This window comes from Pyrus communis, chromosome 11 (genome assembly GCF_041283825.1).
Source record: "Pyrus communis isolate YQ-2024b chromosome 11, ASM4128382v1, whole genome shotgun sequence".
NCBI classification, from domain to species: Eukaryota; Viridiplantae; Streptophyta; class Magnoliopsida; order Rosales; family Rosaceae; genus Pyrus; species Pyrus communis.
Window position 1 is genome coordinate 19,036,001 of NC_142575.1, and position 27,103 is coordinate 19,063,103.

Consider the following 27,103-nt stretch of genomic DNA (forward strand, 5'->3'; position numbering starts at 1 on the left):
CACCACTTATCACTTATCATCACCACATATTGATAAGTCTCATTTTGCATGCATTTATATATTCCTTATTTGGCGTCTTTGTGATGTTTTTGGATTAAACTAGTTGCATTTTACATTATTTGGTGTTAGTGTGCAGTCAAGTGTGTATTTGGATCAAAAGGAAGGCAAATGAAGTAAAAACATTCCTTTTGGTAGCTGAGCATTCTTCCAAAAGTGGAGAGGATTCTAGGGAGTTAAATTGAAGTCCAAATGAGGAATCTAGGACTAAGGTGGCTGCTTAAATTCAGGAGAAGATGTGATTAGGAAAGTGGTGCATTGGAGTCACATTGGATGGTTCTAAACAAGGCAAAAACATGCGGACACCTTGTTCATTCCACATAACTTGTGTCGTGTATTCCCTTGCCTTGTCCAGCTCCCTTTTGCACAAAAAACATTCACTCCCATTAATTAAACCATTCAGCCATATTTACACCAACAAACATCATCATGCCGTGCAAATCCCATGTGGTTCCAGCTCACTTATGCACTTCTAAACACCAAAACATGCATTCACATGCATGTTCACAACATGGCCGTGCATTCCATTACCTTTCTCCAAATCATCTTTGCAGATGTCCACTCCCTTGTTGCAGACATTGCACATGTATCTTTGATTAAATAAACCACATACCTGCAGATCATGTCCATGCCTTGCATCCATCATTCCAGAAATCCACTCATCCCATCATTTCATGCGATTCCAGCTCCTTCTTGTCTATGCCGTGCACTTTCATACTCTTTTCCAGATTTGAACAACCAATTCCAGGTTGTCCATTTCAGCTTTGCAGCCAACACATATGCATGTTCAATTAAAATAGCCAAATGCATGCATATTTCCCTAGTGCCGTGCATCCACCACCTCAGAAACCCACTCATTCCAGCTCACTTATGCACTGCCATCTGACTTGTGCAATTCCAGCTCCATTCTTAATGATGGCAGTGACATTTCCTCTCTATAAAAACCGTGCAAACTCACTTCATGGGAGGGGTTGATTCATTCACTCCCCACTCCATCTCTCCATTTCTCACACCACAACTAACACAAACACTTCCCCTTAGAATCCAAAACCGTGAGTCCCCCCACCACTCCTCTACCATTTCCATAATCCCCCAAACCTCACCTTAGACCTTGTGCTACAACAACGAGGAAGACAAGAGGGCCTAAACGTTCATACAATTCAAGTTTGAGTTGTTGGAATGTTTAGGTGTTTCTTTGATTTCAAAGTTTAAATTCCATTCTCTTTGTTTTGTACGTATGAGGAATGGAAGAGAAGAGTGCCTAAACGTTCATACAATTCAAGTTTGAGTTGTTGGAATGTTTAGGTGTTTCTTTGATTTCAAAGTTATGAGGAACTAAACCCCCCCTTTAGCTAGGGGGTGATTCGAAACTATGTTTATGTTTGCAATATGAATTGATTAACTTTCGTTGGAATTTCATAAGTTGTGGATTCAATTTGTTTAACCGTTTGATTGATAACTTATTTATGAATGTTTATTAAGAATGCGCGCTTAATTTTCATGCATGAATATGACGCTAGAATATAAGTGAGTTTCACCTAATCGTTATGAACTTATATTCACAAGTAGTGGAGGTTGCTTATAAACAATCGCGTTAAATGAATTCTTGGCAAGAGTTTCATGCTCATCATAGTAACGAATGCCTCGTCAACACTTATAGTTTTCATAATGCTTAATGATCTTTGATTGTATCTTTATTGTGCTGTTCACGTAAAGGACTTTTGGAGAATGTTGTGAATTGCGTTGCGCTAACCCATCCAATTCATTAACTTAAGGAAAACTTGACGGTTAATTTAAGCGGACCTAATTGACCCGGGGTGTTGAGTTTCATAATTTATCGAAAGACCAACTGAGAATCAATCTTGTATGCAAGTGTAACATGTGTGGAGAAGAACCCCTTAGCTAGCATTCATCCATTCAATTCCATCACATTCATATTTACATTCTGCTTTAATTTATAATCTGTGCATTTTAGTTTAATTTAGTCCAAAACTCAATCCCCTTTACTTTATTGTTCAATTTAGTTAGAAATCTGTTTAGTTTATGTTTTAAAGCATTTTGAGTTTTTGATTTGTCTTAGTGTTTTAAAGTTTAGTTTTGTATTCTTTGAGTCTAGTTTAGTGTTTTAAACTGTGTTTTTAAGTTTTTGAGCCAAATCCAAGTGATTAACAATCCCTCCTAATCCCCGGTCCAGAACGATCCCTACTTATACTTATACTACAAATCGACAAAAAGAGGGTTTAATTTGTGTGCGTATAAATCACGCATCATATACTCACCTATAAATATAAGGCTTAGGTCCCCGCTTTTATACACACATTCTAGCACAAAACCCTACCTCATATAGGAGTGCATAAGGGGTGTCCAAGGAGCGGAAGATCTTTGCTTGTTGCTATGTTTGTGGTTCATCATTGAGCTTGGATTTAATGGCTTCTCAAGGTTAGTACTTTTAGTGTGCATATTAAAGTTAACTTACAAGCATATTGTCAATGATTCTTGGAAAGGGTTTTGATTTATTTTAGTCTGTGGAGTTAAGAGGCTGGAACAACTGTGATGATGATTGAGGTTTGAAATACGGAATATAGATTTGGGGTACGAGCAGAGCATCCTTGTCAGTTGTCCCACGGCCGAGGGGATGTAAAAGAATACGTAGATAGATAGAGAGGTATGTTTGGTACTGCATCTGGGAATGTCGAATGGGATTTTTTCTGGTTTGATTTCAACTTTTGAGTGGCTTTCTTTCCGCAATATTATTATTGTTTGATAACTGATAAACGATCATCAGCGGCGGGCGGAGCACTTGAAAATGCCCACCCGCTCCACCCCACACAGAGCCTGAAAAAAGAAAGGGCCTTCAACACAACTCTCTCTCTCTCTCTCTCTCTCTCTCTCTCTCTCACGGCCAAGCCGCACTCCCCTATCGTTACTGCAGCTATATGAATATGTATAACTTTATCTACTGACTTCATGCCACATTACGCAATTCATTTAATACATGTCAAAACTTACAGTTCCTTCTTCTTTTGACCTCATGTCAAACTGTATTTCATGATCTGTAATCAATAATCACGTCATTAACACGAAAGCATTTTATATATCTTTTCTTAAGCAATGCATCATATCATATCCCTACAATAGGATGTACCATGCTGATAGGAGCATATTCATGCGACTTAAATGGCTTGTTCTCGTGCATTTACGTTATGTTTCTCTCGTTATTTTAGTCTTTATGCTTCTTTTGTGTGTTTTCAGGTTCTAAGGGCCTAGGGAGCAAGAAAGTGCATTTTGAGGCCATTTGGAGCATTTTTGGGCATGGATTGGATAGCTTATCCATGGAGCCAAGAGGATGGACGAATTTGAAGGCCTTGTATTCACTTTGAACATAAAACAAAGGGCCTAGCCCATTCTCTCTTATTCTCTCCCTTATAGCCATGCAAAGAACCATCCATTCCATAAAAAACAATCCATCAATTCACATGCAAAACCACCATTAACACACATGCACCCAAACAAAGCCAACCTAGCTAACCCTACATGCATTCTTTATTCACTCTTCATCATTGCATTCATTCTCCAAACACTTTCATTAATTAAAACACATTTGCACATCCACTCATTCTTTCCCCAAAGCCGTGCCTTTCCCTTCCACTTTCCAACCTTTCCAAATGCAATTTCATCAAACACATGCATTCCCTTCACTTTCACCCACATGCAAATTTAATCATTCATTTCCCAACATCATTGCCGTGCACATTCCCTAACATTTCTAGCCATTTCACTTCATCATTACACCACCATTCATTCATTAATCCACATGCACATTCAATCATTCACTCAAGCACCCTTGTGCCTTGTTTCCCCCTTTGTTCCCACTAATCACATGCATCATCATCATTCAACCAAGCCTAACCCGTGCATTCCCCCTAATTCCAGCACCAAAACATGCACTCACATGCATTTTCACCACCATTCACACACACATGCATCCTGAAATTCTTGCCGTGCATTTCATACCCTTTCTAGCCATTTCATTTCATCATTACACCACCATTCACACCCCTTTAATCCACATGCAGCCACATATTCATTCACTTAATCATTAAGCCACACATTCACACACACACACCCAAAACACATCCATGTCGTGGCCTACTCACAATTCCAGCATCTTCACATGTCTTTCTAGCTTTCCCTTTCATTTCCACCACTCATTCTTCATCATTGCAGCCACCTACATGCATTATCCATTAACCTTTCATCATATAGCCAGAAAATAAGCAAGAAAACACTCAATGTCGTGCCTTCACACACCATTTCAGCACAATCCAACACCTTCACATGCAATTCCAGCTTTCACATGTTTTCCTAACTGATTTTCCATCATTAATTAGCCACTTGCATCTTAAACAAACAGCCATATGTTCCCTCCACTACTCCTATAAATACCCTTGCATTCATTCATTCAAGAACATCTCATTATTCCATTCACAACACTTCACATAACACAAACACAACCCTTGTGCCGCAAATCCCCTTCCATTTCTGTGCAGTTTTTCTCCTTCATTGCAGCCACTATCCAACCACTTCCCATCCCTCCAAAACACTTCACATAATCCCCAAAGCTCACCTTAGACCTTGTGCTACAACAACGAGGAAGAAAAGAGTGCCTAAACGTTCATACAATTCAAGTTTGAGTTGTTGGAATGTTTAGGTGTTTCTTTGATTTCAAAGTTTAAATTTAATTCTCTTTGTTTTGTACGTATGAGAATGGAAGAGAAGAGTGCCTAAACGTTCATACAATTCACGTTTGAGTTGTTGGAATGTTTAGGCGTTTCTTTGATTTCAAAGTTATGAGGAACTAAACCCCCCTTTAGCTAGGGGGTGATTCAAAATACATGTTTATGCTTGCAATATGAATTGATTACTTTTGGTTGGAATTTCATAAGTTGTGGATTCAATTTGTTTAACCGTTTGAATGAATATGACGCTAGAATATAAGTGAGTTTCACCTAATAGTTACGAACTTATATTCACAAGTAGTGGAGGTTGCTTATAAACAATCGCGTTAAACGAATTCTTGGCATAAGTTTCATGCGTATTCCATAGTAACGAATGCCTCGTCAATGTTTATGATTTCCGTTGAACTTAATGATCTTTGTTGAATGTCTCTATCATGCGTATTCCATAGTTAGGGACTTTGATTAAGAATAATTTGGTTGTAATGCGTATTCCATTCAATCCAACGAATCTAGGGAAATCTGAAAGTTAATTTAAGCGGACCTAATTAACTTGGAGCATTGAGTTTCATAATTTATCGAAAGACCAACCGAAAATCAATCTTGTATGCAAGTGTAACATGTGTGGAGAAAAACCCCTTAGCTATTCCATCATCCATATTTTTCATCACATTCATATTTACATTTTGCCTTTAATTATATTCTGTCCATTTAATTTAATATCGTCCAACCACAATCCCCCCCCCCTATTTTGTTAAGTCTTAATCATTTGATTTGTCTTATTTTATGTTTTTAAGTATTTGGAGTCTTTTGAACTTGTTTTGAGTCTTTTAGTTTGTCTTAGTGTTTTAAAAGTTAGTTTTATTTATTTGAGTCAAGTGTTTAGCATCCCTAGTTAATCCCCGGTTAGAACGATCCCTACTTACATCATCACTACAATTGTCACAAATAGGGTTTAGTTTGTGTGCGTATAATCTACGTATCAAATTTTGGCGCCGTTGCCGGGGATTGGCAAAATTGCTAATCCCTTGTCTTGAGTCTTGTTTAAATTGTTTAGTTTCTGTTTTGTTTTAATTTTTTTTTGCACCGTGTGTATGTGTTTTTGTGCCGTGTGTGGCAACTTGTTTTCTTACTTGTGCCAAGTCTATTAAGTTGGTTACTTATCTTGTTTACTTTTGTGTGTAGGTACTAGTTTATGACCCGTAGCTCACAACCTGTTCGTGAGCATATCTCCGACTTTGACGGTGATTTCGAGAGGACTTTGAGAAGGAACAAGAAATTGCAAGAGTCTAATCCTCCTAGTCCCGAACCTGAAGTAGAAGAGGAAGCCACGGATTGGGTTAAAGAGGAAGTACCAACCATGGCCGTGGACAATCGAACCATTAAAGAGCTTTCTGCCTCAGGTTTGGCCAATGCAGCCTCTCTTTGCATTCAATACCCCGCGGCTGCCCAAGGCAAGACCGATGAATTTGAACTCAAATCCAGTTTATTACACCATATTCCGAAGTTCCATGGCTTGTCTATGGAAGAGCCCAACAAACACTTGAAGGAGTTCGAGGTGGTTTGTTCGAGCATGACCCCCGTCAATGTGGATGGGAGTATATTGAAGATGAAGGCCTTTCCATTTTCACTTATGGACAAGGCCAAAGCGTGCTTTCTGGGAGAAATTATTCCCTACTTCGAGAGTGATTCTCCTACGAAAGAAAATTAGTGGTATTCAACAGAATCATGGTGAGACATTCCCGGCTTATTATGAGCGCTTCAAGGGCCTTGTAGCTTCATGTCCTCAACATCAAATGAAGGAGGAACTTCTCCTTCAATATTTCTATGAGGGCCTCCTTCCTATCGAACGTCAAATGCTTGATGCATCAGCGGGAGGAGCATTGGTGGACAAAACACCAAGGGATGCCAAGATTCTCATAGCCAACCGAGCGCTCAACGCTCAACAATATGAAGGAGTGGGCCAAAGGGAAGCCCCACGGCAACAAAGTGTAAATGAGGTGAGTGCTATTTCTGAAATTCAATCACAACTTGCTAATCTTAATTCTCTTGTTTCTCAGGTTGTGATTGGTCCAAAAGCACAAGAACACCAAGTTTGTGGCGTGTGCTCAATTCAAGGGCATCCATCCGACAAGTGCCCTCAACTAATCGAGAATGGTGGGTGGGAATCTGCCAATGCAATTGGTTTCCAAGGACAAAATCAAAACAACCCATACTCGAACACTTACAATGTCGGATGGAGGGACCATCCAAACTTCAAATGGAGGGAGCCACAACAAGCGGCCCAACAAGGAGGATTTAGGCCAAACCCCCCTGGTTTTTATTCCAAGCCGTATGCACCCCAACAACCCCAACAACCCCAACAACCTTCGACATCATCTCATTCAGGTACGTCCTTGGAAAGTGATCAAGCTATGCAATTACTAACCTCTATTTCGCAGGGATTGCAAAATCAAAACAACCGGATAGCAAATAACGAGAAGGAGATGATGGATATGAAGAAACAAATAGGGCAGATTTCTGAGTTTCTTGGACAGATTAGAGAGCAAGGAAAGCTTCCTAGCTCAACCACAGTCAATCCAAAGGGAGGATTCGAATCCGCCAAGGCCATCACCCTAAGGGGTGGAAAAGAAGTTGGGACCGAGCCAAACAATCCCAAATCTGCCCAGAAAGTAGATGAAGAGACGACACAACCTGAGGCAGATCACCCTAACTCGGCCAAATCAGGTAATTTAAGTTCAAATTCATGTACTTCACGTCCTAATCTGCCAATGTACCTTTTCCTAGCAGGTTCATACAAGAAAAAAAGGAAGAAAGCGAGAAGGACATTCTTGAAACGTTCCGGAAGGTGCAAGTGAACATACCGCTTCTCGATGCAATCAAACAGGTTCCAAAGTATGCTAAATTCCTCAAGGACCTATGCAATACAAAGAGAAGAAGGGCAAACAAAGAGGTAGTGAAGGTAAGCGAGAATGTGTCCGCTGTTTTGCAACGTAAACTGCCTACCAAGTGCAAAGACCCCGGTAGTTTCACGATTCCTTGTGTGATTGGACATAATCGTTTTGAACATGCCATGCTTGATTTAGGTGCATCCATCAATGTCATGCCTTATTCTATTTATGCATCTATGAATTTGGGTGAATTAAAACAAGATGGTGTAATTATACAATTGGCCGATCGTTCTAACGCGTATCCAAAAGGAGTTTTGGAAGATGTGCTTGTGCAGGTGAACCATTTAATTTTTCCGGCTGATTTCTACGTCCTAGACATGGAGGATTCAGCCCATTCTACATCTTTGCCGATTCTCCTTGGTAGGCCATTCATGAAGACAGCCCGAACGAAGATTGATGTATACAAAGGCACCTTGACAATGGAATTCGATAGGGAAGTGATTGATTTTAATATTTCTGAAACTATGAGATATCCCGTTGATGACCATTCTTGTTTTTCCATTGATGTTATCGATTCTTTGGCGCAGGTATACCTTGAAGAATTGAACGAGGACGCCCTGGAAACAACCATCACTAAGGCCATAGAGCGCAAAAATGAAGGATTTGGGCCAATGCAAGGCCACGGCAAGGAGGAGGAATTCTTTGCAATGGGTTCTAGTGAAGAAATAATTGAGGTTGTGGCAGCCCTTGAGTCATTGCCACAACAATATGGTAAGGTTCCACTCTCACTTTCAAATTCAGTTTCCACTAAGATGCTACCTTCTGTTGTTCAGGCACCATCGCTTGAACTTAAGCCGTTGCCGGACCATTTGAAGTATGTGTTTTTGGGAAAAGGCGAAACATTGCCCGTCATCATTTCATCAAGTCTCACGGCAATGGAGGAGGAGAAGCTTGTGAGGGTGCTGCGAGAGCACAAAACAGCCATAGGGTGGACTTTGGCCGACATTAAAGGAATAAGCCCTACCACATGCATGCACCGTATACTTCTTGAGGAGGGGGCTAAACCAACTCGAGAGGCTCAGCGCCGTCTCAACCCTCCAATGATGGAAGTTGTGAAAAAGGAGATTATCAAACTTCTTGATTGTGGAGTGATTTATCCGATCTCTGATAGTCGTTGGGTGTCACCGGTGCAATGTGTTCCAAAGAAGTCCGGAGTAACAGTGGTGAAGAATGCTGAGAATGAGCTTGTGCCAACCCGCATTCAAACAGGTTGGCGAGTATGTATCGATTACCGGAAGCTAAATGCCATGACTAGGAAAGATCACTTTCCTTTGCCATTCATCGACCAGATGCTCGAAAGGTTAGCCGGTCATGCTTTTTACTGTTTTCTTGATGGATACTCTGGATATAACCAAATTGTGATAGCCCCGGATGATCAAGAGAAGACCACATTCACATGTCCCTTTGGAACATTTGCTTATCGTCGCATGCCATTTGGCTTATGCAACGCACCGGCCACTTTCCAAAGGTGTATGGTAAGTATATTTTCCGATTTTGTTGAAAAGATTATTGAGGTTTTCATGGATGATTTCAGTGTATTTGGGAGTTCATTTGATAATTGCTTGGATAATCTGACCTTAATTTTGAAACGATGTGTTGAAACTAACCTTGTCTTGAATTGGGAGAAATGTCACTTTATGGTGAAACAAGGTATAGTTTTAGGACATATTGTTTCAGAAAAAGGAATTGAAGTAGATAAATCGAAAATAGACCTTGTACGTCACTTACCCTCTCCTACTTCGGTTAGAGAGGTACGTTCGTTTCTTGGCCATACAGGGTTCTATAGGCGTTTTATCAAGGACTTCTCCAAGATGTCCAACCCTCTTTGCCGATTGCTTCAAAAAGATGTGTCATTCAAGTTTGATGAAGAGTGTAATTCGGCATTTAACCAACTCAAGGAGAAGCTAGTCTCGGCCCCCATTATTGTACCTCCAGATTGGAGCCTTCCGTTCGAGCTCATGTGCGATGCATCCGACTATGCATTAGGAGCTATTCTAGGACAAAGAAGAGACAAGCGGCCGCATGTCATATACTATGCCTCTCGGACTCTCAATGATGCCCAATTGAACTACTCCACGACGGAAAAAGAACTTCTAGCTGTGGTTTTTGCTTTAGATAAATTCCGTTCATATTTAATTGGAACTAAAGTAATCGTTTATTCTGATCATGCAGCTTTGAGGTACTTGCTCACGAAAAAGGAAGCAAAGCCGAGGCTTATCCGATGGATGCTTCTTCTCCAAGAATTCGATATCGAAATCCGGGACAAGAAAGGAAGTGAAAACGTGGTGGCTGACCACTTGAGCCGTATGGTGCATGAAGAGGATGCCGTGCCTATCATAGAGACATTCCCAGATGAGCAACTGATGTCCGTCAAGGTAAGTGAACCCTGGTATGCTGATTTGGTGAATTATTTAGTGTCTAAACATGTTCCTAGTGAATTACTTAAACACCAATGTGATAAATTGAAGAAAGAGGCACGGTTTTATGTGTGGGATGACCCGTATTTGTGGAAATATTGCCCTGACCAAGTTATACGTAGGTGTGTGCACGATTCTGAGTTTAATGCTATGCTAACCTTTTGTCACACTTATGCTTGTGGGGGACACTTTGGCACTCAAAGAACAGCACTTAAGGTGTTAGAATGTGGTTTCTATTGGCCTACCATCATTAGGGATGCTAGAACATTTTGCATGTCTTGTGATAGATGCCAAAGAACGGGCAATATTGGTCCTAAACAGCAAATGCCGCAAACCCCCATTTTTAGTGTTGAAATCTTTGATGTTTGGGGTATTGATTTTATGGGTCCCTTTCCTTCGTCACATGGGTTTATTTATATATTGCTTGCTGTGGATTATGTGTCGAAATGGGTGGAAGCAAAAGCCACCCGAACTAATGATTCTCGAGTGGTTGCAGATTTTGTGAAAACTAACATTTTTGCAAGGTTTGGAATGCCACGAGTGCTAATCAGTGATGGAAGTTCCCATTTTTGTAATCGAACCATCGAGGCGTTGCTCAAGAAATACAATGTCACACATAAGGTGGCCACACCTTATCATCCTCAAACGAGCGGGCAAGCCGAGGTTTCGAATAGGGAAATCAAGCAGATTCTTGAGAAGACCGTGGGGCCTACAAGGAAGGATTGGAGTTTGCGCTTAAACGATGCATTGTGGGCGTATCGCACTGCCTACAAAACCCCCATTGGGATGTCACCTTTTCGGCTCATCTATGGGAAGCCATGCCATCTTCCCGTCGAACTAGAGCATCGTACACATTGGGCCGTCAAAACGTTCAATATGGACCTTGATGCCGCAGGTTTACATAGGAAGCTTCAATTATGTGAGCTTGATGAAATCCGAAATGAAGCATATGAGAATGCCCGGATTTACAAGGAGAAAACAAAGGCATTTGATGACAAGATGATTCGTGCCAAGACGTTCTCTATTGGGCAGAAAGTGTTGTTGTTCAATTCTCGCCTTCGGTTGTTTCCGGGTAAGTTGCGTTCCAAATGGGTTGGTCCTTTTATTGTCACTAATGTTTTCCCTCATGGTGCAGTGCAAATCAAAAGTTCAAGGACGCAGCAAGAATTCAAAGTGAATGGGCATCGATTAAAGCCCTATTACGAGATGTTTGAGGAGCATGTCGTGGAGGAGGTACCCCTCCATGCCGTGGAACCTAGTCAAGCTTAGAAGCAGGAGGCATCGGGAAGGAAGGCATCGGGGCTGAAGACATAGGAGCGGAAGGCATCGGAGCTGGAGGCATCGAAGATAGAGCATTCGAGGCCTCAATACTTGGCCAAACGCTGGATGATCCAGGAAAAAGGTGCCTCTGGAGGAAAGACGAAAACCTTTGACGGTCACTTTGAATCCGACCTTCAGACTCTTGCAGTTCATCAAGCTTCCTCTTCATGCCCGTCGAATAGTTGTTGGCAAGCACGTGCAAACTTCTATTCTCATGCTTAAGCAGTTTGATCTCCTGCTTAAGACTTTCCACCTCTGCCATCAATGATTCCACCTGACGGGAGCGGGCAAGCAGGCGTTGGCCCATGTTGGACACAGAACTCGCACACTGAACACTAAGTGCGAGGGACTCTTGAACGGCCAACTCATCGGACCGTCCTGACAGCAGCCTACTATCTTTTGGAGTGAGGAGGTTCCTAGCTACTATTGTAGCTGTTGTGGCGTCCTGCATCACGGAGTCTTCACCTGTGAGAGGACCGTTAGAAGAAAAGAAAGAAGGGCGCCATACGTTACCTTGACGCGGCGCGCCCGTATCGCTGCTAAGGCTCAATTCCAAGCTAAGGTTCGATGAGTTGGCCATTTTTCAAAAGTGTTCAAAGAGAAGGGATGTAGTTAAATTTCAAAGGGCCGGAGTCGATTTTCAAGAATGGGAAATCTTCAGAGTGTGTTTGTTGTGGTGATCGATAGCTCAATAAAAAAGCCAAGGCGACGTGTCCACCAATTCAAAAAGCCGGAATTTCCGGCGTAATTTAGGCGACGCTTTCTCTGCTTTTCAGAAGGCGCGTTCAACTTTGTCAAAAGATTTCTTCTTTTCAGACAACACGTGGAGGCCATCATCACAACTACACATCTTTAGCCGACAAGCGCAAAGTTCGGCGACGCTTTCTCTGCTTTTCAGAAGACGCATGCAGCTTTGTCAAAAGGAGCCGCATCTGCACTACCACGTGTCGCTCAGAAATCGAAGGGGCGCCTGCTCAGAAATCGAAGAGGCGTACTTAGAAATCGAAGAGGCGCCACTATTTCAAAAAGCCGGAGTTGCGGGATCAAAACGTTTGTCGACAAAGGTAAAAAGTACCACCACTTACTATTATCTCTATATATATCGACCTTCGTCTTTTATGGCAGGGCAAACCTGAAGAAAATGCCCAACTCTCCCTCACCTCTGAGGGTGCACTCCCAGCAAAGCTTTTCGAAATACTAAATTATTTCTTCTTCCCCAAAGATGATACCAGATGTCTGGAGTACAGATGACCCAGGAGGAAACAGCACAACAAATACATGTGCTGATTCATCAAGGTCAAAAGCAAAAGTATCTCATATCATGCTCTTTCCCTGTCTTTTTCTTTGTCCTTGTTCTTACTCGCATGGCAAAGTAAAAGAAGCAATCAGCCGGCACTTGGAGCCAGTCTTCCGTTCTGGAGCCAACTGCCTGGAATCTATTCCTGATTGCTTACCTAGCATTGCTCTCGAGTAGTCATCTTCAACGGTTGATACACTTCCGGAGAAGGGACCACTTCTGCAAAGGGGAGCGAGTAAGGCAAGTGAAAATGATACATTGAAGCATGTGGAGACAAACATAGGCTGAGTTATCCTCCAACCCTTTTCATTACGAATTGGAAAGATTGAACAAAGAAACAGACCAAAGGGGTAAGCTCAGACCTTCGGGGAAAACCAAAAGAATCCTCCAGCCCAGTAGCACAAAGGAAAATCAATGATGGGTGGAAACCAGTTCGAGAGTAAGCCTGTGGAATCATCAAGATCAAGCCTCAATGCAATCAACAAAGAGAAGAGGGAATTTACACTCCATAACCAGATTTGCGTCCCTAAACTCTTCTCTTTGTTAATTACATTCTGCCATGTTTAGTATGTTTAGTTGTTGTTTGTGTGTTTACTTATGTTTTGTGTGAATCTATGCTTAAAACATTGAGGACAATGTTTGATTTAAGTGTGGGGGGGTAACTAATGTTGTTAATGCAAATTCCTGGGATTTTATCACCCATAACTTCAAATGTTGTTCCTTGCTGTTTTAAGGTGTTTTTAAGTTGTTTTAGAGTGTTTTAGTATGTTTTGTTTTTATAACTCCGAAAAGCACATAAAAATTTGAAAAATTGTTTTGAAAAGCCTAAAAAGAGTGTTTTGAGTCGTTTTTGTGAGTTTGTGTCTTAGGGTACCTTCCAACACAATGATAAGGATTTGGTTTATAATTGCATGACGGTTAGAAAGAGTTATAAACATAGAGAAAAGTTTGATTTACTCTTGGTATATGCTTGGTTATGGTTATAATGTATGACTTCACATGCAATCATAAAAGAAAAAAATTCGTTTTTGTAACATGCTTGAAGGAAGGAACTCAAACAAACGCTACAACCCTGAGAGACTTGAGCCTATAACGTTCTTTGGAGAGTATAATCTGTGATTTCTGGTTTTCTAAAGTTGTTGCATGATCTCATTATTCTTTGCTTGGTTACTACTTAGAAGGCGTTTCATCATATAGTTCCAAATGCTAGAACTCATGCCCATTTCATTCAAAGCATGTTATTGATTTGCATAACACATATTCAAGATGAAGTTGTGTAGTTGCCACCATAGCCAAATAGCCTCACTTCCCATATTTCGTATATGTTGTAAGTTGTACCCCCGTTGAGCCGTGTTAGCCCATGTTCTCTGTTAACCCACTTTTTCCTCACCTAGCCTAGTTTAGGACAATCCCCACCCTTGTTCTTAAAAGATAGTGAGCATGACTTAATTGAATTCCTTTTGAGTTACATTATGAAAGAAAATAAGTGTGGGGGAGAGAATGTTTAAGTGTTTATGTCTTGAGATTCAAAAGAAAAAGAAAAGAAAAAAAAAAAAAAAAAAAAAAAAAAAGAGAAAAGAATAAGTGATTGAAGAAAGGTTCCAAAACACCAATTCTGGGCGTAAATTGTCTAAATTCTCCCTTTTTGTTCAAAAGTTGAGTTTTCATTCAAAAGTGAATTCTAAGTTGATTCAAATGCTTTGCTCACTATTTCTTTAAGAACCTTTGTTTTCCATATCCCTTCTTTGTTATCCACATACCCCAAGCCCCGTTACAACCCTTGACTTCTATCTTGAGTGTTGTGTATTTCAATTTGTGGAGTTTGAACTTGGTATGAGCTTATGGTGTCACTGGTTCTCGCGTCTAAGTAGTAGCATTCCATTCATGAGATCATATCTAAACATGCTTATTAACTCCAGAAATTGCGTTCTTTGTGATACTTATATGTGAGTGTTCGTTTTCATGTTACATCAATCTTCTCACATATGACTAGATTAGGGTGTGTAGTTAGAAATTCTGAGTGAAAATCGAGTGCATATCTTGTAAGGAATTGAGCAAATTCTCTAAGGCATGTTACTACATTCAAAACATGGTTTTAAATGCTTAATTGTGAACTAGTATATGGTGACTATGATTAAGAATGTACTTAAGTGTGAAGATGACTAAAATCTGTGAGAATGATGATTTTTAACATGTCATGTGCATTGGAAATCCCTAAGACGGTTGTTGGAAGGTTTAGGTTGTGTTTTACGTGTTTAGTGTCGTTTTGTTTATTTGTTTTTATTCTGTTTTGCTCGAGGACTAGCAAAAGCTAAGTGTGGGGGTATTTGATAGGAGCATATTCATGCGACTTAAATGGCTTGTTCTCGTGCATTTACGTTATGTTTCTCTCGTTATTTTAGTCCTTTATGCTTCTTTTGTGTGTTTTCAGGTTCTAAGGGCCTAGGGAGCAAGAAAGTGCATTTTGAGGCCATTTGGAGCATTTTTGGGCATGGATTGGATAGCTTATCCATGGAGCCAAGAGGATGGACGAATTTGAAGGCCTTGTATTCACTTTGAACATAAAACAAAGGGCCTAGCCCATTCTCTCTTATTCTCTCCCTTATAGCCATGCAAAGAACCATCCATTCCATCAAAAACAATCCATCAATTCACATGCAAAACCACCATTAACACACATGCACCCAAACAAAGCCAACCTAGCTAACCCTACATGCATTCTTTATTCACTCTTCATCATTGCATTCATTCTCCAAACACTTTCATTAATTAAAACACATTTGCACATCCACTCATTCTTTCCCCAAAGCCGTGCCTTTCCCTTCCACTTTCCAACCTTTCCAAATGCAATTTCATCAAACACATGCATTCCCTTCACTTTCACCCACATGCAAATTTAATCATTCATTTCCCAACATCATTGCCGTGCACATTCCCTAACATTTCTAGCCATTTCACTTCATCATTACACCACCATTCATTCATTAATCCACATGCACATTCAATCATTCACTCAAGCACCCTTGTGCCTTGTTTCCCCCTTTGTTCCCACCAATCACATGCATCATCATCATTCAACCAAGCCTAACCCGTGCATTCCCCCTAATTCCAGCACCAAAACATGCACTCACATGCATTTTCACCACCATTCACACACACATGCATCCTGAAATTCTTGCCGTGCATTTCATACCCTTTCTAGCCATTTCATTTCATCATTACACCACCATTCACACCCCTTTAATCCACATGCAGCCACATATTCATTCACTTAATCATTAAGCCACACATTCACACACACACACACCCAAAACACATCCATGTCGTGGCCTACTCACAATTCCAGCATCTTCACATGTCTTTCTAGTTTTCCCTTTCATTTCCACCACTCATTCTTCATCATTGCAGCCACCTACATGCATTATTCATTAACCTTTCATCATATAGCCAGAAAATAAGCAAGAAAACACTCAATGTCGTGCCTTCACACACCATTTCAGCACATTCCAACACCTTCACATGCAATTCCAGCTTTCACATGTTTTCCTAACTGATTTTCCATCATTAATTAGCCACTTGCATCTTAAACAAACAGCCATATGTTCCCTCCACTACTCCTATAAATACCCTTGCATTCATTCATTCAAGAACATCTCATTATTCCATTCACAACACTTCACATAACACAAACACAACCCTTGTGCCGCAAATCCCCTTCCATTTCTGTGCAGTTTTTCTCCTTCATTGCAGCCACTATCCAACCACTTCCCATCCCTCCAAAACACTTCACATAATCCCCAAAGCTCACCTTAGACCTTGTGCTACAACAACGAGGAAGAAAAGAGTGCCTAAACGTTCATACAATTCAAGTTTGAGTTGTTGGAATGTTTAGGTGTTTCTTTGATTTCAAAGTTTAAATTTAATTCTCTTTGTTTTGTACGTATGAGAATGGAAGAGAAGAGTGCCTAAACGTTCATACAATTCACGTTTGAGTTGTTGGAATGTTTAGGCGTTTCTTTGATTTCAAAGTTATGAGGAACTAAACCCCCCTTTAGCTAGGGGGTGATTCAAAATACATGTTTATGCTTGCAATATGAATTGATTACTTTTGGTTGGAATTTCATAAGTTGTGGATTCAATTTGTTTAACCGTTTGAATGAATATGACGCTAGAATATAAGTGAGTTTCACCTAATAGTTACGAACTTATATTCACAAGTAGTGGAGGTTGCTTATAAACAATCGCGTTAAACGAATTCTTGGCATAAGTTTCATGCGTATTCCATAGTAACGAATGCCTCGTCAATGTTTATGATTTCCGTTGAACTTAATGATCTTTGTTGAATGTCTCTATCATGCGTATTCCATAGTTAGGGACTTTGATTAAGAATAATTTGGTTGTAATGCGTATTCCATTCAATCCAACGAATCTAGGGAAATCTGAAAGTTAATTTAAGCGGACCTAATTAACTTGGAGCATTGAGTTTCATAATTTATCGAAAGACCAACCGAAAATCAATCTTGTATGCAAGTGTAACATGTGTGGAGAAAAACCCCTTAGCTATTCCATCATCCATATTTTTCATCACATTCATATTTACATTTTGCCTTTAATTATATTCTGTCCATTTAATTTAATATCGTCCAACCACAATCCCCCCCCCCTATTTTGTTAAGTCTTAATCATTTGATTTGTCTTATTTTATGTTTTTAAGTATTTGGAGTCTTTTGAACTTGTTTTGAGTCTTTTAGTTTGTCTTAGTGTTTTAAAAGTTAGTTTTATTTATTTGAGTCAAGTGTTTAGCATCCCTAGTTAATCCCCGGTTAGAACGATCCCTACTTACATCATCACTACAATTGTCACAAATAGGGTTTAGTTTGTGTGCGTATAATCTACGTATCACATGCTAGCATGATTTTTTACTAAGTTACTCATTGTACTTACATGAAAAAGGACCTTAATGAAATTTTAGAGCTAGCCCAGGTTCCAACCTTTTGTTTTATTTTCATCCGAACTTCACATGGAATAACAATTTGAGTAATCTTAATTGTTTTTTTTTTATCGTCTACATTTTTCTGGGACCAAGAGAACAAATGGATGGGTTTGTTTTCCCATTGAGAAAGCTAAATTTTATTCCTTTGTGTGTTCTACTAAATGCTTATTTATGTTGTGTAGAGTTGTTGATGAATTGAGATTTTCTACTACAATTATTTATGTTGTGTAGAGCTGTTGAAGAATTGAGATTTTCTGCTATGAAATTATGCATGTGGCGATTATTTATAAAAGGGTGCTTTAGATTTTGACCCTTACAATTCATTATTTCTAGATAAAAACCCATATATCTTTAAAGATCCAGTTTAAGCCCTAATTTAAAATTTGCAAACATATAGGAACACTATTGACCTATTAATGCAATTTATTTACACTCATGCCACTCATACTTTATGGTCCCTTTTTCAAATTCCTAAATTTATGCCAAATTAAAAGTAGTAGAAAAAGTGAAATAAAATGAAAAAAGTGTTTGCATTAACCGTATCTATGTTAAACTAGAAAAGTAGTTTTTTTTTTTTTTTTTTTTCGTGATATATTTTGTAGCAATTTTATCCATATTAATTGGTAGGTAAATTAGTTTGTTCCAATTATTTTAAAAAAAAATACTACACCTATATTATATATTTTGAATCAAATAACATTCCTCTAACTTGTAGGTAAATTATTTTCTATGTATTGTTATATATGTTAGACACGTTTTGTTGTTGTATAAACATGAGTGGAACATAATATTGTTGATTTTATACATCAAACTGCATTTCTTTTGTTATAGGTAAATTATTTTTCATGTACAAGTACTTATGTTAGGCAAGTTTAGTTGTTGGTACCTACACCCATGGTATAATTTGTAACATCACGTCCCGAAACTAACGAAACGTACATTGAAATTACAATTTTACCCCTAATCTATTCGTTTACGTGTATATTTGTGTTGTGTGGGTGGTGGGACCACACACAATCATACATTTTTTCTTTTCTTTCCGGGATTCCCTCCCTCATTCCCTCACTTTGTCTCAGTTTTCTCTCTCTCTCTCTCTCTCTTCCTCCCCGAGCCATTTTCTTCTTCTTCCTTCTGCAAACACACGGACATACACACAAACTTACTCAATACTTCACCAATCGAGAAACCAAGATCACCATCGTGTTCGTGGAGCTGAGAGGAGTCCAGTGGTGCCATTTTCAGGTAAGGAAAACACCATTTTCACGTCGATATCACGAGGTCCGATTATTGTACTGTTCATGCAAACCTAAACTAGTGTGTTTTTGGAATTTCTAAGCTTGTAGTTGTGCTTGTGAGGTCCCAAGGAGCCTCGGAGTAGTTCGTTGGGTGAATTTGGACGTTGGAAAGGCTAGGTTCGAAGTTGGCCGAACTTTGAAGTTGTGGACAGGTATGATCTAGCAATTTTTAGGCCTTAAAACTAGTCTAACGTTGTTCTACTAGTCCTAAGCTTCATTTTGGTATAAAGAACGTGAAAAATGGTTGAAAAACGAAGGAGAAAACTTAGTTTGAAAATTACCCAGTTTTCCGGCGCCGTCGCCGGCGCCGGAGTCTCGCCGGAGAAGACAGAGGAATATTCCGTTAAGTTTAACGGAATATTCCTAACGGCAGTGACGGAATCCGGTTAGATGTGACGGAATATTCCGTCAGTTAACGGAATATTCCTGACGGCGTCTGTTGACACCGTCAGTGTGCAGTGCACGTGACCGCGCGTGGGGGGCGCGTAGGTCCGTGGCTGTTCAGGCGCGTGGGGGCGCGTGCGTGGTCCAAAAATTATTCTAAAAATATGGGTGTGATCCTGAGGTTGTGTAGATCACGTTGGTATATTCATTTGTCCAATTTGAGCAATGTATGAGAAGTTATTTCGAGAAGTTGCTTAGGTGCTTTTAAATTAATGTTTTCGTAACTTTGTCGCGTATAGGTGATTCGTTCTCCGAGGACGAGCGTACACACTCAAGGCAGGGGGGCTACGACCCTTCTAATTATCAGTGAGTGGGCTTTTGTTTTCCGTATATACCTATATACATATTAATTCCCAGAAATTAAATAGAAAAGGTTATATGTTTTATGCCATGCATTATTTGAATATTGTTTACGCATCATCGCATGTATTAGTAATGGCATACATATATATAAATGCGTATTTGGTGCTGTGGACGCACAGGTAAGTGCCAGGTAAGCGGTATTCATGTGGTTATGCATTCCTGTTTATTATGCAATGGTAGTTTGAGAGGTTTAGAGAGCTCATAATCTGCACCCCCGGTGTTAGTGCTCCCGCCCAGGGCCAGGGCACAGCCTTCACGTGTATGTTCACCAGCACCGCATGCTCGCCTTGGATCCAAGATAGGTGCAAGCCTGTCGTACAGACCACATTAGGTGGTTCCGACTTGTAGGTGACCCGCGATTATCGCACAGCTTCACGTGATCGTAGCACTAGAGCATACATATATATAATACACCCAGCTTGTCGTACAGACCACGTTAGGTGGTTCCGACTCGTGTGCAGATTCAGTTATTGAGTTGAGAGTGGAGCTCTAGATTCAACCGTACAGGTCACGTTAGGTGACTCCCGGCTGTCAGATTATATATTATTGATGTGAATTACGCTTGAGCATTTACATTTGATTATGATATTCTGTTGTGGTACATTCTCAAGCATGAATGGCATATGGTGAAGCATGATTGACATATCTATACATACGTATATATGTTCATTTTCTGGGAAGTATACAGGTTTTACGGCGAGGGGTTAGAATGTGTTTTGCTAAAGAGTTTTCAAAGAACTTTGTTTTTGCCCACTCACGCTTTTGTTTTTGCGCCCCTCCAGGTTCTAGTGGTCTAGCAAGTTCGGTGGTTTATCCCAGAGGGCGTCCCGGCATTTCTGACAGACACTCACCATTGTAGGGTCACCTTCGGGTGTAAATATATCGTATCTTTTCCTTTTGGACTGTTGTAGACTTGCTCTGAATTGTGTCTCACATACACTAGTACTTTGTATGCTATTAGGTTTTTAATTATTCGTACTTTTATATTACCTTCTTAATTAGCTTCCGCACGCGCACATGGTTACGTCACCTTCGTGTGACGGCCAGCACGCCCTGATCTCGGTCGGGGTGTGTCAGCTTGGTATCAGAGCCTAGGTTTGGCAGTCCTGTGTCTTTGTGAGCATTCTAATAGTTGGTGTCTTCTGTCAGAATCATGCCGCCTCGTCGGGAACCACGTCGCTCAGATGAGTCTAGTTTCCCTGATCTTACTCAGTTGGGGGAAGTGATTGCTAGAGCCCTTCAAACAGTGATGCGCCCTCCCCAGAGGACTCCTCTGGAGACTATGTATAACTTGAAGTTGGATAAGTTTAAAGGTAACGAGGGTCACGAAGGCGCAGAACGTTGGTTGGAACACCTAGAGAAGACTTTCCGGGTGTTGCATAACCAGGGGAACCTTCCTATGGAAAGGTGGGTTGAGACAACCTCTTGGTTTCTGGAGATGGAGTCTGCAGCTTGGTGGGAACAAGAACTTCGGAGGTTGACTCCAGCTCAGAGGACCGATTGGAATGTTTTCAAGGACGTGTTTCAAAGGAGATTTGTACCCCCTGAGTATATCGACCGTAAGAAACAGGAATTCACTGAATTGAAACAGCGAAAGATGACGGCTAACGAGTACTATCGTAAGTTCACTGATTTGTCTCGTTACTATCCTGATGTCGCTGGTAATCCGGCGGAGATGCTTCGTCGTTTTCGCTTGGGCACTAGAAAAAGATGGCGTTCTATGGCCACTACTACTCACTGCGATTCCTACCAGGAGTTCTATGAGATATTGCTGAGGGTAGAGGACTCAGAGAATATGTCGAGCGACAGTGATGAAAAGAAAGATGACAAAGGGAAAAGTCAAGTGTCGCTTGGGCCTCGCCAAACTCAGAACTTCAAAAGGGGTGGTGCCAGTTCGAGTTCGTCTAGTGGTGGTTTCAGTGCCTCTGGACAAGGACGTGGAGGTAGGTTTTATGGAGGTGCTCGAGGCCAGAGACAAGGTGATGGTGGCCGAAACCGACCCCCATTTTGCCGTAGGTGTAATAACCGACACTTCGGCGAGTGCAGGCAGATTAGCGGTAATTGTTTCACGTGTGGACAGGTGGGACATAGAGCGGTGAATTGTCCCCAGAGTCAGCAGCAGAAGCCGCAGCAGACCTTTATGCCGCCACCTGCACCGATTCGGCAAATCCAGGGTCCGAGTAATTATGGGCAAGCAGGTAGAGGTGGTGCTTACCACTATCAGGGTGATGTTGTTCCCTATGCCCCGGGACCGTATCAGTACCCCCAGGACCCGTATTCACAAGGTGGTTATCCCCCGTATCCCAGCAACTACATGCCGTATCCTCCAGCTCCAGTTGGTGGTTCTCAGTGGTACCAAGGAGGACAGTATCAGCAGAGTGAGAATGCTACTAGTAGTGCAGGGTCTTCGAGACAGATGGGTCAGCCCAGTCAGGGGCGTGGAGCTCAAGGTCGCGGTGTTCAAGCGAGCAGAGGTCGCGGTGGACGACAGCAGGGCCAGGGGCGTATTCACAATATTTCCCTGCAGGATGCTCAGAACAACCCGGACTTGATAATGGGTACGTTAAACATTCTTGGTTATTTTGCTAGAGTCTTAATTGATTGTGGAGCTACACATTCCGTCATTTCTCATACATTTGCTCAAGTAACGCAACCTCGCCCCACACCTCTAGGGTACGATTTAGAATTCGCTATGCCTAGAGGAGAGAGATGTGTTGTAGATTGTATGTACCCAGGATGTCCAGTGATAGTAGAGGGTGTTGTTATGCCCGCAGATCTTATCCCGTTAGATATTGTCGATTTTGATGTGATTTTGGGCAACGATTGGTTACACTTCTATTGTGCCAACATTGATTGTTACGGGAAAGTAGTTACTTTTCACCGTCCTGGATTACCTGAGGTTACTTTTGTGGGTGAGCAGAGTGGAGTAAGACATGGTGTTATTTCGGCTTTGCGAGCGAAGAAGTTGTTGTCTAAAGGTTGTCAGGGGTATCTAGCTCATGTGGTGCTAGAAGAAACTGTTCCTAGCAGAATTGAGGATGTGAGAGTGGTTAGACATTTCCCTGATGTTTTTCCTGAAGATTTACCTGGTTTACCCCCAGATCGAGATGTGGATTTCACTATTGAGTTGCTTCCAGGTACTAATCCTATTTCATTAACTCCTTATCGTATGGCTCCTGCTGAGTTAAGGGAATTGAAAGTGCAGTTACAGGAATTAGTGGATAAGGGATTTATTCAGCCTAGTACTTCACCTTGGGGCGCTCCAGTGTTGTTTGTGAAAAAGAAAGATGGGACTTTGAGGCTATGTATCGACTACAGGCAATTGAATCGGGTGACGATTAAAAACCGTTATCCATTGCCTCGTATCGACGATTTGTTTGATCAGCTGAGAGGTGCTTGTGTATTTTCTAAGATAGACTTGAGGTCTGGGTACTATCAGCTGAAGATTAGTAGGGATGATGTTCCTAAGACGGCGTTCAGGACTCGTTACGGTCATTACGAGTTTCTGGTTATGCCGTTTGGGTTGACGAATGCACCAGCAGCTTTTATGGATTTAATGAACCGGGTATTCCAGCCTTACCTGGATAGATTTGTCATTGTCTTCATTGACGATATTCTGGTGTATTCTAAGTCCAAAGCGGAACATGTCCGACATCTTACTTTGGTGTTGAAAAGGTTGAGAGAACACCAATTGTATGCTAAGTTTAGCAAGTGCCAGTTCTGGTTAGATCAAGTCGCATTTTTGGGGCACATCATTTCTGCTCAAGGTATTCTTGTTGATCCTCAGAAGGTTGCAGCTGTGGAGAGTTGGGAGCAACCACGAACCGTCACTGAGGTGAGAAGTTTCATTGGTTTGGCAGGCGCCCCTTCGATTTCTGAGCAGGCGCCCCTTCGATTTCTGAACGACGCCCCTTCGCTTTCTGAACGACACGTGGTAGTGCAGATGCGGCTCCTTTTGACAAAGCTGCACGCGTCTTCTGAAAAGCAGAGAAAGCGTTGCCGAACTTTGCGCTTGTCGGCTAAAGATGTGTAGATGCGATGATGGCCTCCACGTGTTTTCAGCTTTGTCAGAAAACTTTTGACAAAGTTGAACGCGTTTTCTTGAAAAGCCGAGGGGGCGTCGCCTAAATTACGCCGGAAAATCCGGCTCTTTGAATCGGTGGACGCGTCGTCTTGGCTTTTTATAGAGCTATCAATCACCCCAACACACACACTCTGAAGATTTCCCATTCCTGAAACTCGACTCCGGCCCTTTGTGAAATTTTAACTCCATCCACCCCTTCTCTTTGAACATCGTTGAAAAAAAATGGCGAACTCATCGAACCTTAGCTTAGATTTGAGTCTCAGCAGCGATCCGGTTGCGCCCCGTCAAGGTAATGTATGGCGCCCTTCTTTTTTATCTTCTAACGGTCCTCTTTCAGGTGAAGACTCTGTGATGCAGGACGCCACAACAGCTACAATAGTAGCTAAAAACCTCCTCACTCCAAAAGATAGTAGGCTGCTGTCAGGACGGTCCGATGAGTTGGCCGTTCAAGAGTCCCTCGCACTTAGTGTTCAGTGTGCGAGTTCTGTGTCCAACATGGGCCAACGCCTGCTTGCTCGGTCCCGCCAAGTGGAATCGTTGATGGCAGAGGTGGAAAGACTTAAGCAAGAGATCCAGCAGCTTAAGTACGAGAATAGAAGTTTGCATGTGCTTGCAAATAACTATTCATCGGAGATGAAGAGGAAGCTTGATGAGCTGCAAGAATCTGAGGGTCGAATTCACAGTGACCGTCAAAGGCTTGCGTCTTATCTCCAGAGGCACCTTTTTCCTGGGTCATCCAGCGCTTGGCCAAGTATTGAGGCCTGGAATGCTCTAGCTCCGATGCCTCCCGCTCCGATGGCTTCCGCTCTGATGCCTCCCGCTTCTATGCCTCCCGCTTCTATACCTTCCGCTTCTGCGCCTCGTAGTGGGGCTTCACGCAAACAACCTTTGTGAAGCTCCACCTTTCTCCATGTTTAGTATCTTTCTTTCTCTCTTTTTTTTTTTCTTTTTTTTTTATTTTTTTTTTATTTTTTTTTATTTTTTTTTATTAACATAAATAAAATCAAACGGCATGGAATTGGTCCTTGAATGGAAGGTGATACTTGAAGTGAACCGGCAATGGTTTGAATTCTAGTGTAGGTGCCTGATTCATAAAAAACAACAAGTTAGTATAAAATGTAAAGGAATTTGAAAAAAACTTACTTGTTTTGTCCGACAAGAACTCAATGACAAACACCACTCCTTTGAAAGTTTCAGGGATATTGGACTTGGCCAGATTGCAAGTGATGGTTATGACTTGTCCAATGTCATCAAATTTAACTTCTTTGGATTTTGTGGTTTCAAGAACGTCCTCTTTGATGAATTCATGACATTCCCTACTTGTCACCTTTGAAAGGGCTTCCAAGATGTCTTTTTCACCTTCTTCTTCCTTGGAAGTCATGAATCTGCAAGGAATAGGGATACTTGTTGGAACGGGGTTAAAAATAATGAAATTTGGAACAACCATACCTGTATTAGATGGCATAGGAGCAATAGGTGCCTCCGGTAAAGGTGTTTCCACCCTTTCCGTGGGTTGGGTGTATTTCTCTTCCTTGTGATTTGATTTTGATGGTTGAGGGTCCGTTCCAACCTCCTTGTCACTTCTCAACATGATAGCATTGGTGTTTTCAAATTCTCCCTTCTGATTTGCAATGGTTGAACTAGGGAGTTGATAGGAGCATATTCATGCGACTTAAATAGCTTGTTCTCGTACATTTACGTTATGTTTCTTTAGTTATTTTAGTACTTTAAGCTATTTTCGTGTGTTTGTAGGTCCAAAGGGCTAAAGGAGCAAAAAGATGCATTTTGGAGACTTTTGGAGCACTTTTGGGCTAAGGACGGATAGCTTATGCTTGAAGCCAAAGTGTTGGACGAAATTGAAGACCTAATTGGAGCCAAAGTGTTGGAACCTTGTTCTCTTTAGTTTTAGGACATTTAAACCTTTCCTAATCCCAATCATGCCATGCATAACACACATCCATTCTAACACATTGTCATTGAACATGCATTTCCTTCATTAGTTAACCCACATGCACTTATCACTTATCATCACCACATATCATATCACTTAATCACTTATCACTTATCATCACCACTTAACCACTTATCATATCATAACCACATATCATATCACTTATCACTTATCACTTAACATAACATCCACCCACTTCACCTACAACATCCACCCACTTCACCTACAACATCCACCTACTTCACCTACAACATCCACCCACTTCACCTACAACATCCACCTACTTCACCTACAACATCCACTTCACCTACAACATCCACCTACTTCACCTACAACATCCACCTACTTCACCTACAAATGACATAGCCATATGTTCCCTCCACTACTCCTATAAATACCCTTGCATTCATTCATTCATGAACATCTCATTTCATACACAACACACCATTTTTCCATTTCCCTTGTAATCCAAACACCATTTTTCCATTTCCCTATTAATCCAAACACCACTCCCCAAACCATTCACACCATCAAACTATCCTTAGACCTTGTGCTACAACAACGAGGAAGAGAAGAGTGCCTAAACGTTCATACAATTCAAGTTTGAGTTGTTGGAATGTTTAGGTGTTTCTTTGATTTCAATGTTTAAATTCAATTCTCTTTGTTTGTACGTATGAGGAATGGAAGAGAAGAGTGCCTAAACGTTCATACAATTCAAGTTTGAGTTGTTGGAATGTTTAGGTATTTCTTTGATTTCAAAGTTATAATAAACTAAACCCCCTTTAGCTAGGGGGTGATTCGAAATATATGTTTATGCTTGCATTTTGATTTGATTACTTCTAATTGCATTTCATAAGTTGTTGATTCAATTTGTTTAACCGTTTGATTGATAACTTATTTATGTATGTTTATTAAGAATGCGCGCTTAATTTTCATGCATGAATATGACGCTAGAATATAAGTGATTTTCACTTAATCGTTATGAACTTATATTCACAAGTAGTGGAGGTTGCTAATAAACAATCGCGTTAAATGAATTCTTGGCACGAGTTTCATGCTCATCATAGTAACGAATGCCTCGTCAACACTTATAGTTTTCATAATGCTTAATGATCTTTGATTGTATCTTTATTGTGTTGTTCACGTAAAGGACTTTTGGAGAATGTTGTGAATTGCGTTGCGCTAACCCATCCAA

The 27,103-nt window shown here is 41.0% G+C and overlaps 1 protein-coding gene and 1 long non-coding RNA gene across 2 annotated transcripts in view; both read left to right on the top strand.

The window, feature by feature from the left end:
* The first annotated feature begins 2,390 nt into the window (after positions 1-2,390).
* The window catches only part of LOC148692998 (uncharacterized), a 63,199-nt gene continuing 38,486 nt past the window's right edge, over positions 2,391-27,103 (top strand). Inside the window, exon 1 of the long non-coding RNA XR_015952815.1 lies at positions 2,391-3,001. This is a non-coding gene — a long non-coding RNA (uncharacterized LOC148692998). The remainder of the gene's footprint in view (positions 3,002-27,103) is intronic.
* LOC148692999 (uncharacterized) overlaps positions 3,053-27,103 on the top strand; it is a 42,411-nt gene continuing 18,360 nt past the window's right edge. The window contains exon 1 of the mRNA XM_088679451.1: positions 3,053-3,098. Coding sequence (XP_088535577.1) covers positions 3,053-3,098 — 46 coding nt within the window. The remainder of the gene's footprint in view (positions 3,099-27,103) is intronic.